Consider the following 17,777-nt stretch of genomic DNA (forward strand, 5'->3'; position numbering starts at 1 on the left):
TAATTCGTGAAACATTATTAATAACAGAAAATTTGAATTTCTAAAATACTCATTTTCTACAGGAAGAAGATTTAATTTAGATAGTAAATATCGTCCTATTTCATACAATCAATAGTTTTATTCCAAAAAATTATAAAAAATATTTTTTGGTTAATAGTAGACGTCGTATGTATGTACTAAGCAACTATTAATATTTCTCAAACTGATCCTTTAAAGAAATTAAATTAATTTAATCATTAATTTTCGTCTGTAATTTTATACCTAGAGAATGTCCCTAAAGATTGATCTGAATTAATATATTTAACAAATTTTGATTTCTCTGTTTCTTTAACGGCGTGGAAATGTTCTGGCACCTGAAAATTGAATCCATTAATAGAAAAATGTTTCATTTGAAATTAAAAGCAATTTTTTCTCAAAAAAGTGTTTTTACCTTTTCGGTATCATCTTCTGATTTATGATAAACAGACGCAATAGAGGTATTTGATCCAGTTAATATATCCAATTGTTTAATAATACTATAAATAGATAAGAGTGGTACATTTCTCTCGTATTCAGTTGTTTTTTCCGCAATTCCAGAAACAGGTCCCAAGAGAATCAAAAGTCCTGTAACTCCTTTTGAGTTTGGTTGACAAATTTTTGTCAATTCAACTTCACGTAATAAAAAGTCATCAATGGTTTCACCGATAACTTTGCTTGTTGAAAAGATAATAAAGTGGCGTAGGTTAGGACACATTTGCCTAGATTCTTCAAAGAGGTGTTTGGTGAACAAATATTTTGCATTGGAAGACCTTCTTGATGAATTGTCAAGGCGCTGAAGATCGAAAATTGCATCCACTGTGCCAAATGTACCAACTTCCTCGAGAAGAGCATTTCCATTCTCACGATGTGTAAGATCCAGTTCTTCTCGAATTGTAACTGAAACTCCGTAACTTCTCCACAAACTTATCCGGTGATTACTAAAAGCTCTGGTACTTTTTGATTCGGAAGCTATGACGATACTTCTGGCACCTCTAACCGCTAGAAAGTCGACTAGTTCCAGTCCAAAGTCACTTAATCCTTCAATTATCAAGTAGGAGGCTTCGCTTTTGCACGAGAAACGATGTATTGAAGGAGCTATATTACTTCCATCTTCTGGCTGTATCTTAACAAGGATCTGTAAAGAAATAAATTGTAATAAAACATTATGTGTTGAAATTGACATTCAAAATCCAAAAAAGTATATTACTTTTCCAAAAACTTTTTTAGAAGCTCCGTGAATAAATGCATCCTTCAGCAGATCCCTTGAGTAGACACATCTGGGTAGCGGTTTAACAGTTCGGTTTAATAATCCGTTCTCAATTAATTGTGATAATTTCTTTTTCGTTGCTAAATCAAGATTAATTATTTTCTTTGTAACTATAGAGAATATACCAATTTCTCTTAAAAATATTTCCATTCCCACTGATTTACTGAATGCTTGTTGTAAGTTTCCTACAACTATGATTCTTCCTTGATTTTTAACGCACATTAGACAGGTTTCTATTTTACTTAAATCGTCTCCATTATATATAACAACATTCACTCCATTTCCATTCGTTTTTGCGAGGATTTGATCGGGAAATGTACCTGATGTACTAATAAGATGATTTTCAGGAATATTTGAAAAGCTGTCTTTTAGATTTTTTTTGTCGTTATTAGTAGTATATCCAGCGAATACTTGAGATGTGACGTTTGATACTAAATTAATGGCAGCTTGTCCAATGGAACAAGTGCCATCGTAGATGAAAATTGATTCGTTGTTTTTTAGTTCCCCTTTTATCAATGCCAAATATGCAGTAGCGTATGCTAAAGGTACAGTTGCAGCATCTTCTAATGACCAATTTTCTGGTAATTTCCATGTAAAATTAATATTGCTTTCTATGTAATTTGAAAATGCAGCATTTTCAACAATTCCCATTACTCTTTTTCCTTGTGCATTAATTCCAGAATATTCTTGTCCAAATGATCTAATTTCGAGTCTATTTTTTTCATAGTCTTTTGATAAAGTTTTTGTACTTGCCGACAGTATGTCACTTTGATTAACTGAAGAGTATTCGACTTTAATTGCGTCTTCAGATCTCTTAGAAATTCCTTCAACCCACTTAATTGACTCCAAATCAGAACTTTTCATTTGTTTAGCATTCCAGTTTTCCGCTTGACAAACATTGGAGGCAATTGGAGTATGCGTGTATGTTCCCCAAATTTTACCCGGCAGGAGAATATTCATTTTCAAATCGAGATTCATATGCGAGCTAATTAATGAATCATCTAAAGAGAAATTGGAAACTTTTGGATCCAGTATGTCTACAATTTGAATTTTATGTCCATTTCGTTCTTTTTGAAGAACTTCAATGTTTTTGCATATATAGGAACACTGTTTTGATCTGATGGCAATTATTAAACGGTCATAATCTTTAGATCTCAGTACTGTTTTTATTTGACTCGACCAATCTTTGCTATCATTGATATCCAAAACAGTTATCTTGCTTGTAGTTTGCTTTTGTCTCAAAAGCAAGGCGATTTGATTGTTTGATGGATATTTTTTAAGTACAAGACCTGCGCCCACAGAATGTACCATTTTTAGAACAGTATCTACGTTTTTTGATTCTGTAAATGCTAATACAAATTTACCGTCTGAGATGATATTGGAAATTTTTTCGGGAGTATATTTTTCAATATTAGAAAGGATCAAGAGTGCAATGTCACTAAAATCTGATTTATTCCTCGTTAACCACGTTGATGAAACTACATCTACTTTATGTCTTTTACTTTCCGCACTGTCTTGAAGAATATTTTCCAACACTTGCTTTACATTCTTTGAATCTGTACTTTCATCATTAACAATATGAATTAGATTTGAAGTTTTCAAATTGTCTTGTAAAAGTTGAATAGTTATCTTCAAGATCTCTGTTAAACTAGATGGCGCTCCGTCTGTACCAGGAACAATTTGAAGTTTCTCTGTAATAACATTATTTTTATACGTTTCCTGTCGTATCAACCTATGGGCAATTCCTTCCATTTGTACACCACCTGCATTAACTGTTTTTTGTCCTCTGTACACTGTGACAGGAATTTCTAAAAATACAATTATTATTACGATAGAGGAATTACTGTTGCACGTAGAATATAGATGAGATGATAAAAATAAAAAAATTTAAGTTACGCTCACCTTCTAACTTATAAACAACTTCTTTTTGTAATTTTAAGTTAATAATAACTTTTCTTATTGTGATTGGCACTTGTGCTTTTCTAGTGTCACTTCCAAGGATATGCATTTGAATCATTCCTTCTAAAAATGCTGTCCAATCATCTTTCCATACCATAACCCCATTGCTTCCATTCCCTGATGCTTTACGTATACATCTAAATAAACCTGAGTATTTTAAACCTCGCATCTGCAACTCTGTGTAAATGTCACTTTCACTTAGATCTTGATATTCTTTATCAGCCGTTTTAGGAATTAAACTGCATTCCTGATTGGGGTTATTGGTAGTTTGTATGATTCCAGAGCAGAGTAATTCTTCATTATTTGTTATTTCAAAGCTACCGGTACCTAAAAAATGCAGTAATTTCTTTGTATCTGTGCAACATGTAGTAAACTTAAATGGTAATTTTTTATCATGAAGTAGTAATTAAGTACCTTTTTGCACCATAACAACTAACTCGATATTTTTGTCTTTTGATAATTCTACTTGATGCTTATGAATTTTTATGTTTTCGTAAACAACGGATTCTTCAGATTTTTCTTTTAGGGATTTTAGAACTTCCCATGCTAGTGTTAAATAAAGAGAAGAGGGTACAATCACTTTGTCATCAATTTTATTATGTTCCAAATATTTCCACTTCTCGTCTTTCAAATTGATTGTGAATTTCATTTCTCCTTCCTTTACTTCATTTGCTTGCTTGAAAAAGTTAGTGTACCTGTAGATCAAGAAGTGAGTCTTCGATAAATATACATTTTAGTTTACGAAGTAGTTTTTTAAATAATACTTAAAAGATTCTTCTAAGTGGAACATTTTTTACTATACCCATTTTTATCGCGAGGGTTTTCTGCTTTTCTTACCAATTAGCTGAGTGATCCCATCGAATTATTGAGGAAATTGATGGTGTTCCTCGTGATACTGGATAATTGACCTTAGGATAAAGATTCGAAATTTTAACGTTGTAACCAGCGTTGTATATTTTTCCCAAAGCAGTAAAAATAAATGATGCATTGTCTGGATGACCTCGTTTGGTTAAGGGTACATTGAGAACATTCTCTGGTAATGATTTCTTAACGATCGCTTGTAGAAGGCCGTGGGGGGCTATTTCGATAACAACTGCATTCGATGGAATAGATTTTGCAGTTTCGGCAAAGAGAACAGCATTTAAAAGGTTATTTGTGTGATATTCTGCAGAGGATAGTCGAGCCCTTGCTGAATTCCATTCATCACGTGGTACTGAACTACTTACCCAGCGATTACTTCTAAGTTTGGGATTAGGAATTACCTCCTGAAGGTATTTTTTTAACTTTTCACCTGCGGGAGCAATATATCGGCTGTGGTAGGCAATATTACTGCATGCGACTTCTTTGGCAAAAATTTTCTTATCCTAAAATGTGTATTTATCTTTAGTTAGAAAAGAGCTTTATTTTAAAATTTTTTAGCATATAGATTATGTTAATTTCTGATCATGATATATCAGAATATTATTCATCCGAATGCTATTTAGTTTTACATTTAAATTTTTTATTTGAAAACCAAATGTTACTAACTGTTAGATGTGCGACGAAGGCTTTCATAGAATCTGCCGGACCACTGATAGTGGAACTGCTTAAACTGTTGTGGCATGCTACATCAATATCAGTTGGACAGAGATTTTGTATTTCTTCATAGCCTAGACCAACTGCTGCCATAGAACCTCTTGGCATTTCTGTTTCTACTGATGCTAATCCTCTGCTTAATGCAGCAAGGACCATTTGTTCTGCTGTAAAACATCCATCAGCGTAAGCGCAACCTAGTTCTCCAACAGAATGTCCAATTAAGAAATCTGGTTTCAGTCCCACCGAGTCTAGGACATCTACTAAGCCAATCTGAAATAAAAGTATTGATCACTATTATGTCTACAATTAAAATCATTAATTATTTTTAACCCTTTTGACTAATTGCTTCCCAAAATCTAGGTCTTTTGTTAAATATTTTTATTCGCAATAATAAAATCCTTTTTTAGTAATGCAAGAAAAGTTTTCTTAAAAAATTATCCTTTAGAGCTTCTTCACTTGCCTGAATAGCAGCAATTCCAACAAATGAATTGACAATGTTGTCAAACATTTTTGGGTCCTTTTCTGTAATAATACGCACAATATCGATGCCTCTTGGTTTTAAGACACGGTCGCATTTTTTTATAGCTTCTGCGAAAACTGGTATTTCCAATAATGCTTCTCCTGTTAGATAATTTTTAAAAATTAATAATTTTTTTGAAAATTGCTTTACTTACTACATTCGCTGAATGAATAATGAATGAATTTATTCGGTTAATTCAAGTATTTCTTAATTTTTAAAATGTTCTTGTAGTTTCAAGACATAACTTACCCATTCCAACCCATTGTGAACCCATGCCAGAAAACATGTACCATATTTCCCTCTTGAGTCCGGTATTAAATTGAATCTCTCGTGTTTTATTTTTTACTAATCCATCAGGAGGAAGTAATGTATAACCTCGATATAAATGAGCTGGTATTTCAGTATCGAATACATCGTACAAAAGTTGAAGCATTTCTACATCCGCGGGTCGGCTTTCCAACTGTGAAATTTAATTAATTATGTCACATACAGAATTCCACTACTTGCGCTTTCAAAAATGTACATTTGTTATTATCAATCATAAACTTTCAAGTTGAATTCAAAATTTAGAATCAAAAACAAAATAGTGATTTCAATTACTAACATCGCTCAGAAGGACGTCAACAGCTTCTTCTGTACATCCAGATACTGTTACTAGTCGGGAAAGATTGTCGTCTGGTTTTCCTCCGTTCTTCTTATCTTTTTTGTAATTTTTTAATACAACATTGGCACTAGCACCACTTAATGCTAAACTATTAACGACTGCATAGTCTCCAGTCCAGGGAGTTAGTTCCGTTACCACTTTACAACGACCTTCTTTAATGGCCGGAATTTTATCAGGCGTTTCTTTAAAATGTAAGTTTGGTGGAATGAATCCTTTTTCCATTGCCGTGATAACCTACAAAAATAAAGAAATTTAAAGGAAATTAATTAATAATTTCAGTTTTTAATATTAATAGTTACTCTTATTTTCTGTCTTTTTATTGTTTTAGGTTAATAATTATAATTGTAAGTGCAAAAACCTTAATAATTCCATTAAGTGGACTTGTAGCCGAACATGATCCAATGTTAGATTTGATAGATCCAATCAAAAGAGGCGAATGTCGTCCCACATTGTAAACCTCGTCGATTGCTTTTACTTCCTCGGCATCCATGTCCTTAATACCTGAACCGTCGGCTTCTACATATGAAATATCCTTTCCCAAAAGACCTGCTTCCTTCAATGTCATTTGCATATTTTTCGATTGAGAATCGTGAGTTGGTAAGAAAAATGGATAATTATCGTTGACATTTCCAAAAAACATGCGTGCACTTTTGACCTCGGCATAAATTCGTTTAGCGTCACGCGCCCTTTGTAGGAAGAGTACAACAAGTCCTTCGCTGCGTGTATAACCATTAGCTTTATTGTCGAATGATTTTGTAATCCCGTCGGGCGATAAAAGTCCTGAAATTTTTACATTAAAATTTTTACCTAATGTTTTGAGTATACTTAAATGAATAATAATTACAGAATTCACAAACATCCACTAGTTCAGAACTTGTGGATCGGTAAATATTTTAGTGATACAATTACCTAATTGGAATAATTGGTAGGATATGTTCGGATGTAGAACAACATTACTGGCACCAATAATTGCGCTTTCGGCCCTTCCTTCTCTAAGTGCTGCTATTCCCTGATCTAGAGCAGTCATACCTCCACAGCAGGTAGAGTCGACATTAACACTTGGTCCAGTGAGACCGAAAAAAAACGAAAGTCGATTTGCCAACATTGCCCTACTAGCTCCCAGTAAACCGAATCCATTTTGCTAGAAATAGAATGAAGTTCATTATTTATCTCATCCACGGGGAATATTTTCTTTTATTTATCTATTTTTATAGTTTACCTCTAATTTTTCGAAGAAGAATGTTTTTTCCGATTCTGAAAAACTGCTACCGGTGAAAACGGCCGATTTACTTCCTTTTAATTCTTTTGGATTAATTCCAGCATCCGTTATTGCCTCGTATGTTGTTTCAATCATCATTCTTACCATTGGATCCATACAGTCCACCAATTTTCCATGAATTCCAAAAAATATACGATCGAATGTATCAATACTTTTCATAACACCAATTCGCGGTGGTACATCTGGATGTTCTGCACATATTTCAAAATTTATAAAATCACATCTAAAATTGAAGTAAATTTTAATATTTTGTTAATTAAATAATAATTTTCCTACCGAAATTCCATCGGACTTTGCTGTCAGTAACACAGTCAATTTTATTTAAAAGATTATTTTGCAATTTATTAACATTTTCACTGTTTGGAAATTTTCCTGATATTCCCGATATCACTATTTCATCTCCCGTCATTATTGGTTCCATTTTTTTTTTTTTGCTTCTTAACAAAATTTAATTTTCTATCTCACAACAATTAAATTAAGAAAAATATATCAATTTGTTTTTTTTTTTGAGTTGTCGGTAATTTAAAATAAGAGAAAATTAGAATACATTCATGCGATCGGTGAAGATCGCACGAAATTATTAACACTTTTGATGGTTTGTTATTTTCTTGTTTTTCACGTAATACCTTCGATAGAACCGATAGACGAATAACGAATGACGTTCATTAATGGTTGACTTTTGCTTTTTGAGTACTCTCACCTTAAGTGGGATCAAGAGTTTTGAAATCGTATGCATTATTTACTACCTTCAATTTAATTATATTAACATCGTGTCTACAAAATAAAGTTTCCGGAAATTACAAAATTGGAAATTTACTTTTTAAATTCACCTTATTTGTAAATCAAAAAGAAAGAAAGAAAATAAAAAAGTTCAAGTCGTCACACTATTGTCCGTTCATTTTGATATATTTCGAGGTTTATGTCAAGGAATTAAAAATTTCCATTTTTTCTACAAAAGAATAGTAAATTAATTTTTAATCGAAACTGCATTTTTTTATTTAAATTAAATTTGAAAATATTTTTAATAGTTTAATTGTTTTAGAATCTAACCGATTCTATGGAAAATTATAATTAAAAGAGAACAAGTTCTAAACTGCTTTCTTTTCATTATTTTATTATTATTATTATTATTATTAATTATCAATAATTATATTACTTATTTGTTATTTTTTACATTCATTCTAAATATATTTTGTAAGGTTAGTTATTTTTTTTTAAATTCTTGATATTTTGAAATAAATTATTTGAATTGTTTGAAAAATATTGAAATGAATAAAACAATACGTGAAAAGCATATACAGACATATAAATAAAGGTGAAAGAAAAGATTTACAAAATGGAAAGCATGCATTAAAATACCAGGACAGAAAGGTCGACATAAAGTAGAAAAAAAAGGATTTAGAAAATAAAATGAGTTTGAAAAAAAAGTGATTTCTGATGATGTCTTAGTGGAAAAAATAACGGGTTCTACTGATAAGAGCTACCCGCGTTGGCGCCATAGCGAGACCCCTGTTACAATCCTTGCGATTAAGCTTCTTTTTCGGATCTAGAAACATCATTACGGTCCATTTCAAACGTTAATCAGTGTATTTATAAATAAGAAAAAAAAATAGATTAAAGCGAAAAAGAAATGGTCTTTTGATTTATTAAATTAATGAAATTGTTCACCAATAAAATATATACACTGCTTTTTGATAGATTTTTCTTCTTTGGAGAAAGTATAATAATGTTTATATAATGCAGTGAAAAAATAATGGGTTTTTATTCAAATAAACGAGTTCTTTCCTATTGTCAAATAAATATTTACTTTAATTAGATAGTTTTTTACTGAAAAAGTAAATATTTACTTGAATCAAATAATTTTTATTTATAATATGTAGATTGAATTGAACACTTATTATTAATTTTTATTTATCTTCAGAAAATATTTACTTGAATTAAGTAATTTTTGTTTACGTCAGAAAAATATTTACTTGAATCAAGTTATTTTTACTTTTGTCAAAAAATATTTACTTGAATCAAGTAATTTTTAATTACGTCAAAATTTGATATAAAAATTTTTTTGTGAACTTTATTGTGAATTTTGATATTCAAATTTGATTTTGTAATTTGATACAATTTAATATTCAAATTTGATACTAAAACTAGATTTTGAATTTTGATATTACAATTTGATATAAAAATTTGATTGTGAATTTCGAGAATAAAATTTGATTTTGAATTTTGATATTAAAATTTGATACTAAAACTTGATTTTGAATCTTAATATTAAAATTTGATATAAAAATATTATTGTGAATTTTGATTTTGAAATTTTATATAAAAATTTGATTTCGTAATTTCATACTAAAATTTAATATTAAAATTTAATACTAAAACTTGATTTTGAATCTGAATAAAATACAATTTGATATAAAAATTTGATTGTAAATTTTGTGATTAAAATTTGATTTTGAATTTTGATACTAAAATTTGATACTAAAACTTGATTTTGAATCTTGATATTACAATTTGGTTTAAAAATTTGATTGTGAATTTTGATTTTGAATTTTAATGCTAAAAATTGATTTTGAATCTTGATATAAAAATTTTATTGTGAATTTTGATATTTAAATTTGATTTTGTAATTTGATACTAAAATTAGATTTTAAAATTTGATACTAAAACTTATTTTTGAATCTTGATATTACAATTCGATATAAAAATTTGACTGTGAATTTTGAGTTTAAAATTTGATTTTGAATTCTGATATTAAAATTTGATACTAAAATTTAATTTTGAATCTTGATATTAAAATTTGATATACAAATTTTATTGTGAATTTTGATTTTGAATTTTGATATTAAAATTTGATTTTATAATTTAATTTTAAAATTTCATATTAAAATGAGATACTAAAATTTGATTTTGAATCTTGATATTACCATTTACAATAAAAATTTGATTCTGAATTCGAAGATTAAAATTTAATTTTGAATTTTAATAGGAAAATTTAATTTTTGATTTCATATTTAAAAAAAAAATTTGAATTTTGATTTGGAGTTTTGATAAAATTTAATATAGAAAGTTCGATATATTGAAATTTGATATATAAGAAAATTGAAAAGTATAAATTATGTAAAATGAGAATTATTATTATATAGTAAGTAGATAATTAAATGGATATTAATGTATATTTATTGAATAGCTATTGAGTGATTATTCTTATGCAATTAAAATCAAAGAGTTACTGTTTGTTTCCATGATTATTCCTCTCTTTCTCATGCATACATATATACATATATATATATATAAATATTTTAATATATTCAATTGTAAAAATAATTTTGCAGCGAGTTTAATTTCATTTAATGTCAAGAATTGATAATGAAATTGCTTTTATTTTCTATTTCACTATCAAAATGTTATTACTCCTATTTGGCTTTTTCCATTCAATTTACTATCGTCTTTTTCCATCTTAATTTCCATTTAACTAAAAACGTCACTGTATCTCTCTCGAAATTTTTTTTTTATTTCCTCCCCATTTTGTATATTATATCTTTTCCGTTTAAATATTTATATATATATATCTATATCTATACTTTCCATTTCGGCTTGCGGACTTGCATAAAGAAAATTTCAAGAATTTAAAGTGGCAAAAATACAAATAGAAAAGATAAATATAATTGTAAATAATAAATTGCATTTTATTAAGTTGTCATTCATTATGATAATAATTGCAAATCTTGAGTTAAATTAATAGAATCCGTAAGGAGAGAAAGAGAATTTGTATAATCTATTTTACTAAATTCAAAATATCGCATCAACTATTATTACTACTATTATTGTAATTATTATTATTAATATTATTATTATTACTATTATTATTTTTATTATTATTTTTTTTATTTATTATTTTTTTTATTTATACTATTCGTATATGAATTTTGAAGTAAATCTTGTCGTTTATGAGAGAACTTTTATGCCACCTAGGCGGCAATTTAAAGAACTTTTGGCACGAAATTCAAAAGAAGAAAAATTTAATTGGTAGTATATTATAATATATAAATAATTATTCTAAATTCTTAAATTCCTAAATTCTATTGAATTGTTCCAATGAAATTTAATGACTGTTCAAATAAAATTCTTCTCTGAATGTGAATTATTCACAAGAAAGGAATAAATAATTTTTGGAAAATTAACAACTGAAGTAATAGCGAATAAATAATTAGTACGAATTACGATTGTTAATTTTTCGTGTGTATAATTAGCAAACAAGAACTGCAAATTTGATTGTTTGTTAAACGATAAACCGGAAAGAAAATTGAATTGTGTTTTTGTATATACGCGACGAATGTTTATAAATTCTTTTTTTCGACAATAAAAGAAATAAGTAAAATGCAAATAATGTATATATAATGCGCAGAGTATATAAATCAGAGACAATGTTATAATTAGCAAAGTTTGATAGATATAGGGTATACGATAAATTTTTCTGCATTATCAAGCACTGCATTCCAAAAGATTCTGAAAAAGATCATCGCCGTTCCTTTTTTTTCGAGAGTACATACAGCATCTGCATTTTGGGGAATTGATAGTATGTGTTAACTTATACACAATACAAGTCTTATAAACGGCGCCAACATTCTGCCCCCGAAAAAGCATCTTATAGCTTATAGAGATTCCACGACCAGATCGTTGCCTGTGTCCCAACATGTTGTCCTTATATGTTCTCTCTTTTTACCTGTTCCTCTTTGGGACTTACATTAGCGATATAATATGTATATATCCTCCCTCTCATACCACCCGCATCTCATATGTGTTTATATGTATGTATTTGTACACTGAATTTCTTTCCACATGGAAAAATTTCGGAATATTTATTTTACTGAATGGAATTTAGTGATACACGCTAATTTTTTGTTTATTTCTTCTAATCACTAATTTAAGGTCATTTCGAGGAGTGTTTTAGGGTTCTGTATATGCCGACGGAACCCTTATGGAAACACTCGTACGTCACTTATTACGAATCTATTAGTGTCAGAATTCCAAAATTCAAAATGGCACAATATTGTTTTAAGAAGTTGTCGGTTGTATTCTACAGATCGGCTATTTTGAAATTTGATATTTTTTTAATAATCCTAAACTTGCAATGTAGGTAATTAAATTTTTTATAGGAACTAGGAGGGCCGCGGGATTGACAAGCATATTTTGTGAATTATAGCGAGTCCCCTACTAGGACCCTGTGAGAACTTTTTTAAAAAACTAATTTTTCTTGTTACATCTGACAAATAATAATTTAAGGTTCATATATTTGTTTTATCTGTTATGTTCTTCCAGATATGAACTTTCAAGTGAAGAAAATAAATTTATTTTCTTCTTCAAATTCTAATTGTAATGATATTGCGTTATATATTAAAAAATAATTTATAAAGCTTCAAAATTTAATTGGTTTCTTATTTTTATTTCAGTAACAAATCTATGGAAATATTTAGATAGAAAAAATTATTTCTTTTATTTAACCGTTAAAAATTTTTTGGAACATTACCTTTCCACGTATGCCTTGCTTGGTTTTTACACAATTGCAAATTGTATTATTTATTTTTATTTATAATATTATTATATTTATTATAGATCTATACAATTGAATTAAACAAACTTTAACCGATTTATGTAATCAATGATAAATCTATTTTTTAATGCTTTCAAAAAGATTACTAATCATATTTGTTGAAACTTTTAAATTTTTAATTCATTTTACTCAATCACATTCACTAGTATTCAAATCAAATCTATAAATAGCATTAATATACGTATTGACTTGTGTTCTAAACTTCTTTTCTATTAAATATAGCATTTGATCGCTTTCAAAGTAAAATTCTAAAACAAAACCTTCAATTATTTCTACTTCTGTCAATAATTTATTTTAAATAACTCATTTAATGAAGTATTTTTTGGAAAATTTTAATTTATAAATTCTGTTGAAATTAGTTTAAATTTTTAAAATTTTAACGCAATTCTTTGAAAGAATTCAACAATCTTAATAAATATCAAAATTCTTTACAAAAATTCAATTATTTTCCAAAATTTGTTCAAAATTCTCGTCAACATTTGAATTATCTTTATAAATAGCAAAATTATTCGACAAAATTCAATTATATTCAAGAATTTTTATAAAAATTCATTGCAAAATTAAATTACTTTTATAAATTAAGATATTTATCATAAGAATTCAATTATTTTTAAAATTAATAAAATTCAATTATTATAAAAAATTTTAATAAAATTAAGGGCATTTGAACCTTGATGACGTTACAGTTTGTGCAAAGCATGTGTGACGTCATCAAGGTTCAAATGCCCTTAAAGGCAAAATTTCAATTATTTTCAAAAAATGTTCTTAATACAATGATTTTCATTATTCTACTATTTTGATTAAATTTTTCTAAATGAATTCAATTATTAAACAAAAATTTTGATAAAATTCTAAACGAACATTCAATTATTTAAAAAAAAAAATAAAAATTCTACTGGAATTAAATTATTTAAAATAAAATTTTCATAAATTTTTTCAAAAAAATCAAATGTTTTAAAATTTGGCATTTAATATTCTTCGCCGAAATTCAATTATATTCAGGAATTTTTATAAAATTCATTGTAAAATTCAATTATTTTCATAAATAATAAATCTCATTGCAGAATTTTAAATATTTTCACAAATTTTTTTAATTTAATGATTTTTAATATCTACTATTTTAATAAAATTTTCCAAAAGAATTTAATTATTTTCAAAAATAATAAAACTCATTGCAGAATTTCAATTATTTTTAATACAATTTTAATCAAATTCCACGAAAGATATAATTATTATTCTTAAAAATTTTATTAAAATTCGCAAAAAGAATTTAATTGTCAGTTAAAAATATAAAAAATTAAGATTTTTAAATTTTCATAATAAATTCTTTAATTAAATATATATTAGAAAATAAAAACTTGAAATAATTCAAAAACAAAAATCCATTATAAATTACTTCAAATTTAATTTTTCTGCTTTCATCCTTAAATTTTGCACAAAAAAAACAACTTTTCCTATAGTCATTTTTTTGTAAAACAACATTTAAAAAAGTTATCAATCTTTTTCCAGAAAAACACAAAAAATTCAGATTTTTTTACTTTGAAAATTTCAAACTTTCGAATCTTTGTCAATTTTCAATAAAATCTATTTTTCTGCTTTTGTCCTCATATTATAAACAAAAACAAACAACTTTTCCTTTAGACACTATTTTGTAAAACAAAATTTAAAAAAGTTATCAGCCTTTTTCCAAAAAACCACAAAAAATTCCGATATTATTACTTTGAAAATTTCAAACTTTGGAATCTTTTTTAATTTTTATTAAAATCTATTTCACTGATTTTCTCCTTATATTTTGCACGAAAACAAACAACTTTTCCTTTAGACACTACTTTGTAAAACAAAATTCAAAAAAGTTATCAGCCTTTTTCCAAAAAACCACAAAAAATTCCGATATTATTACTTTGAAAATTTCAAACTTTGGAATCTTTTTTAATTTTTATTGAAATCTATTTCTTTGCTTTTCTCCTTATATTTTGCACAAAAACAAACAACTTTTCCTTTAGACACTTTTCTGTAAAACAAAAATTAAAAAAATTATCACCTTTTTCCATAAAAGCACAAAAAATTCGGATTTTGTTACTTTGAATCACATTATAATATAATCACATTAAATATTATATGTGTTGTAAACAAGTGAAAATAAATAAATAAATTTCAAATTTAATTAAAAAATTATTGATAAAATTCTTTATGAGAATTCAATTTTAAGAAACATGCAATTATTTAATAATTTTTTTTTTGTATTTAAATAATTGAATTCTAGTAGGATTTTTTTAATGAAAATTGATTTAAATTTTACGTAAAATTGAATTGTAAACAAATAGATTTGAAAATTCTCAAAGAAAATTTTCAAAAATTATGATTCTATAAAAGTCGCACCCATTTGGAAGTTAAAGCGAAGGGAGTTAAAATTTATACTGTAAAAATAAGAATAAATTCCAAAAGGGAGTTAATTTTATAATTAACTCCCTTTTGGAGTTGATTTTTAACTCGAAAAATTTCAATCCCAACACCAGTGACCGTCAACTTTTTAAATTTTTTACAGTGCATAGTAATAATATATAATATAAAATAATGATTTTATCACTTTTGGTCATCTTTAATTATTATATAAAACATGAAGAAATCGAGAACATGAAAAAATAGAAAACATGAAAAATTTTTTCATATAAAATATTTTCATCATAGTTATATTAAATTTCAAAATGTTTGAAATTGAATGTTTTGAAGAATTTTAATTCCTACGGAGAAATAATAATGATTAAATATTTATTTAAAAATGAAGTTATTGATGAACAGAGTGACGAAAGTAGAGCTTTTCTCCACTTCTCTGAAAAGAGTAACGAAAGTAGAACTTTTTTCAACTTCTCTGAGAATAGAGTGGCGAAAGTAAATTTTTCGCGAGGCGAATTCAAATTTTCTCAAATTTCCTCCCCTTCATCCCGACGAATATATTAAGACATCGAATTCTTGCAATTACAATTTTCCTTTTAATGTGTCAATCTACCCACTCTCGCGAGTCTACAACTATATAAACGTGCAAATCGTAACGATCCATATAGTTCACGTTGTAGGATTTGCAAGTATACACATAAAGTTAATATCACTTTTATGCGTTCGGACTATCGTCAACATATTAAGCTTACCAGACTCAAGATAGCGAATATATGCGAAAAACGACATTCGCTCGTGCGAGCCAAGAAACGGCGCGTTGCGGCGCCGGTCGGGGCGGTGCATTCTCTTCCTTCCGTGCCTTCTTTCTTTGCGGTTTTCCTTTTTTCTCTCCTCTTTCTCTCTCTGTTTCTTTTTTTTTTTTATTAAAAAGAAACCCTCGTCGATAAATAATCCGAGAGCTCGTCGTGAGGAGTGAGGAAAGGGGAATGGAGGGTTGGCCATATAAGAGGTCGAAGTACGGAGGGCGGTGCCAGGTTTGCGTGTTTTTAGTTTTTTACACTAAAGGACTTTGCTGAGGGGGGAAAGGGAGAGGCGAAAAAAAAAGAAAGAAGAGAGACCGGCAAACATGGAATAGTTCTTAGTCGGCACGATAGTCACTCTTTAGGCTGATGGACTCCCTCTCGTTCTCTCCACCGCTCTTCTCTCCCTCTTGATTCAACCCCATCACCCTTTTTTTCCCTTTTTTTTCCTTTTTCTCTCTCTCTCTCTCGCTATACACTCGAAAGCATCGTCTCTATATCAAAACAACTTTACCTTCGCTGCTTGTTGTTTTTGTCATGTTCACCAGGCGATATTGTTCTCATTCTAATTGATATATGGTAATTACGATTTATGGTCTTTTAAATCGATATATTGAATAATTTATTGACTTTTTAATTGATAATTATGTTAATAACAGGGTGGCGGCTGGACCGGAAAACCGGAAAATAACAGGAAATTTTTTTTGGACAGGGAAAAACTGGGGAATGACAGTAAATTTTTGGGATTTTGGATTTTTTTTCAAAAACACTGATTATTTTGTGAAAAAAATAAAAATATTTATTTTAAGACTTATTAATTAAATTTCATTAAAAAAAAAGATGGAATTATCATCCAATAAAATCGTTTTATTTTTTATGAGAATTTTAACATAAAGTACTATAAAAATATTCAATTTCTAGAATTTATAAGAAAATTATGAAATTATTGTCGTCGTGAGTGACGAATTATTCAAATAAATATGATTATCCATAGTAATTCCTGAAAATTATTATTCCAAATTATGCATTTTGTTGCTCAATCTAACAGACTTGGAAGAAGAACATATTAAATTTAATTTTAAATTCTTTCTATTTCCAACAAAAATTAAACAAAATATAATTTTAATTAAATTCGTTGAAAAAATTTCACATCCTATAAAATAGTAAAAAATAAATCAATTAAAATTCTTTTTTTTTGCAATAATGATTACAGAAAAAAAAATTCAATTCAATGAATTCAGACCGGAAAGTCCAAGAGAAGAAGTTCAAAGTACAAAAAATCAAAAATAAAAATGTCCAAAGTCAAAAAATCAAAAATAAATAAATACGTCCAAAATAAATAATTTAATAATTTAATTTTTTTTTTTAAATAAATAATATGAAACATGTGAAAAAGACACATTTTTACTTTTGCGCTATAAAATCGGAATTATTTTCAATATTTTTAATAAAATTCTTTACTAAAATTCAATTATTTTTAAAAATAAAAAAATTCTTTACAAAATTTCAATTATTTTCGCATAAATAAAAAAATTTCTAGAAGAATTTCAATTAATCTATAAAATTTTTAATACAATTATTCCAAGAAATACAATTATTTTCAACAATTTTGATAAAATTCTTTACAAAAATTCAATTATTTTCAAAAATAAAAAAAAATTCTTTACAAAATTTCAATTATTTTTATAAA

The 17,777-nt window shown here is 27.5% G+C and overlaps 1 protein-coding gene across 1 annotated transcript; it reads right to left on the reverse strand.

Annotated features, from left to right (window-relative positions):
• Nucleotides 1-95: 95 nt before the first annotated feature.
• LOC122503137 (fatty acid synthase-like) lies at nucleotides 96-7,971 on the reverse strand. Its single transcript, XM_043613576.1, has 14 exons — nucleotides 7,559-7,971; nucleotides 7,223-7,473; nucleotides 6,913-7,144; nucleotides 6,362-6,783; nucleotides 5,944-6,237; nucleotides 5,589-5,799; nucleotides 5,280-5,440; nucleotides 4,772-5,089; nucleotides 4,082-4,608; nucleotides 3,659-3,939; nucleotides 3,188-3,571; nucleotides 1,226-3,093; nucleotides 431-1,153; nucleotides 96-353 (listed from the first exon to the last, which is right to left on the reverse strand). Exons 1-14 carry the CDS (start codon nucleotides 7,701-7,703, stop codon nucleotides 237-239), a joined length of 5,934 nt encoding a protein of 1,977 aa, XP_043469511.1. The 5' UTR covers nucleotides 7,704-7,971; the 3' UTR covers nucleotides 96-236.
• Nucleotides 7,972-17,777: the final 9,806 nt, after the last annotated feature.

This window comes from Leptopilina heterotoma, unplaced genomic scaffold (genome assembly GCF_015476425.1).
Source record: "Leptopilina heterotoma isolate Lh14 unplaced genomic scaffold, ASM1547642v1 Lhet_108, whole genome shotgun sequence".
Lineage (NCBI taxonomy): Eukaryota > Metazoa > Arthropoda > Insecta > Hymenoptera > Figitidae > Leptopilina > Leptopilina heterotoma.

Excerpts from the sequence above, each read along its gene's own strand:
- LOC122503137 (XM_043613576.1), bottom strand. The coding sequence starts at position 7,703 with ATGGAACCAATAATGACGGGAGATGAAATAGTGATATCGGGAATATCA. Across the intron at positions 6,784-6,912 it reads CTACCAATTATTCCAATTAG|GACTTTTATCGCCCGACGGG; the intron begins GTAATTGTATCA and ends TAAAAATTTCAG. Across the intron at positions 4,609-4,771 it reads CCTTCGTCGCACATCTAACA|GATAAGAAAATTTTTGCCAA; the intron begins GTTAGTAACATT and ends TACACATTTTAG.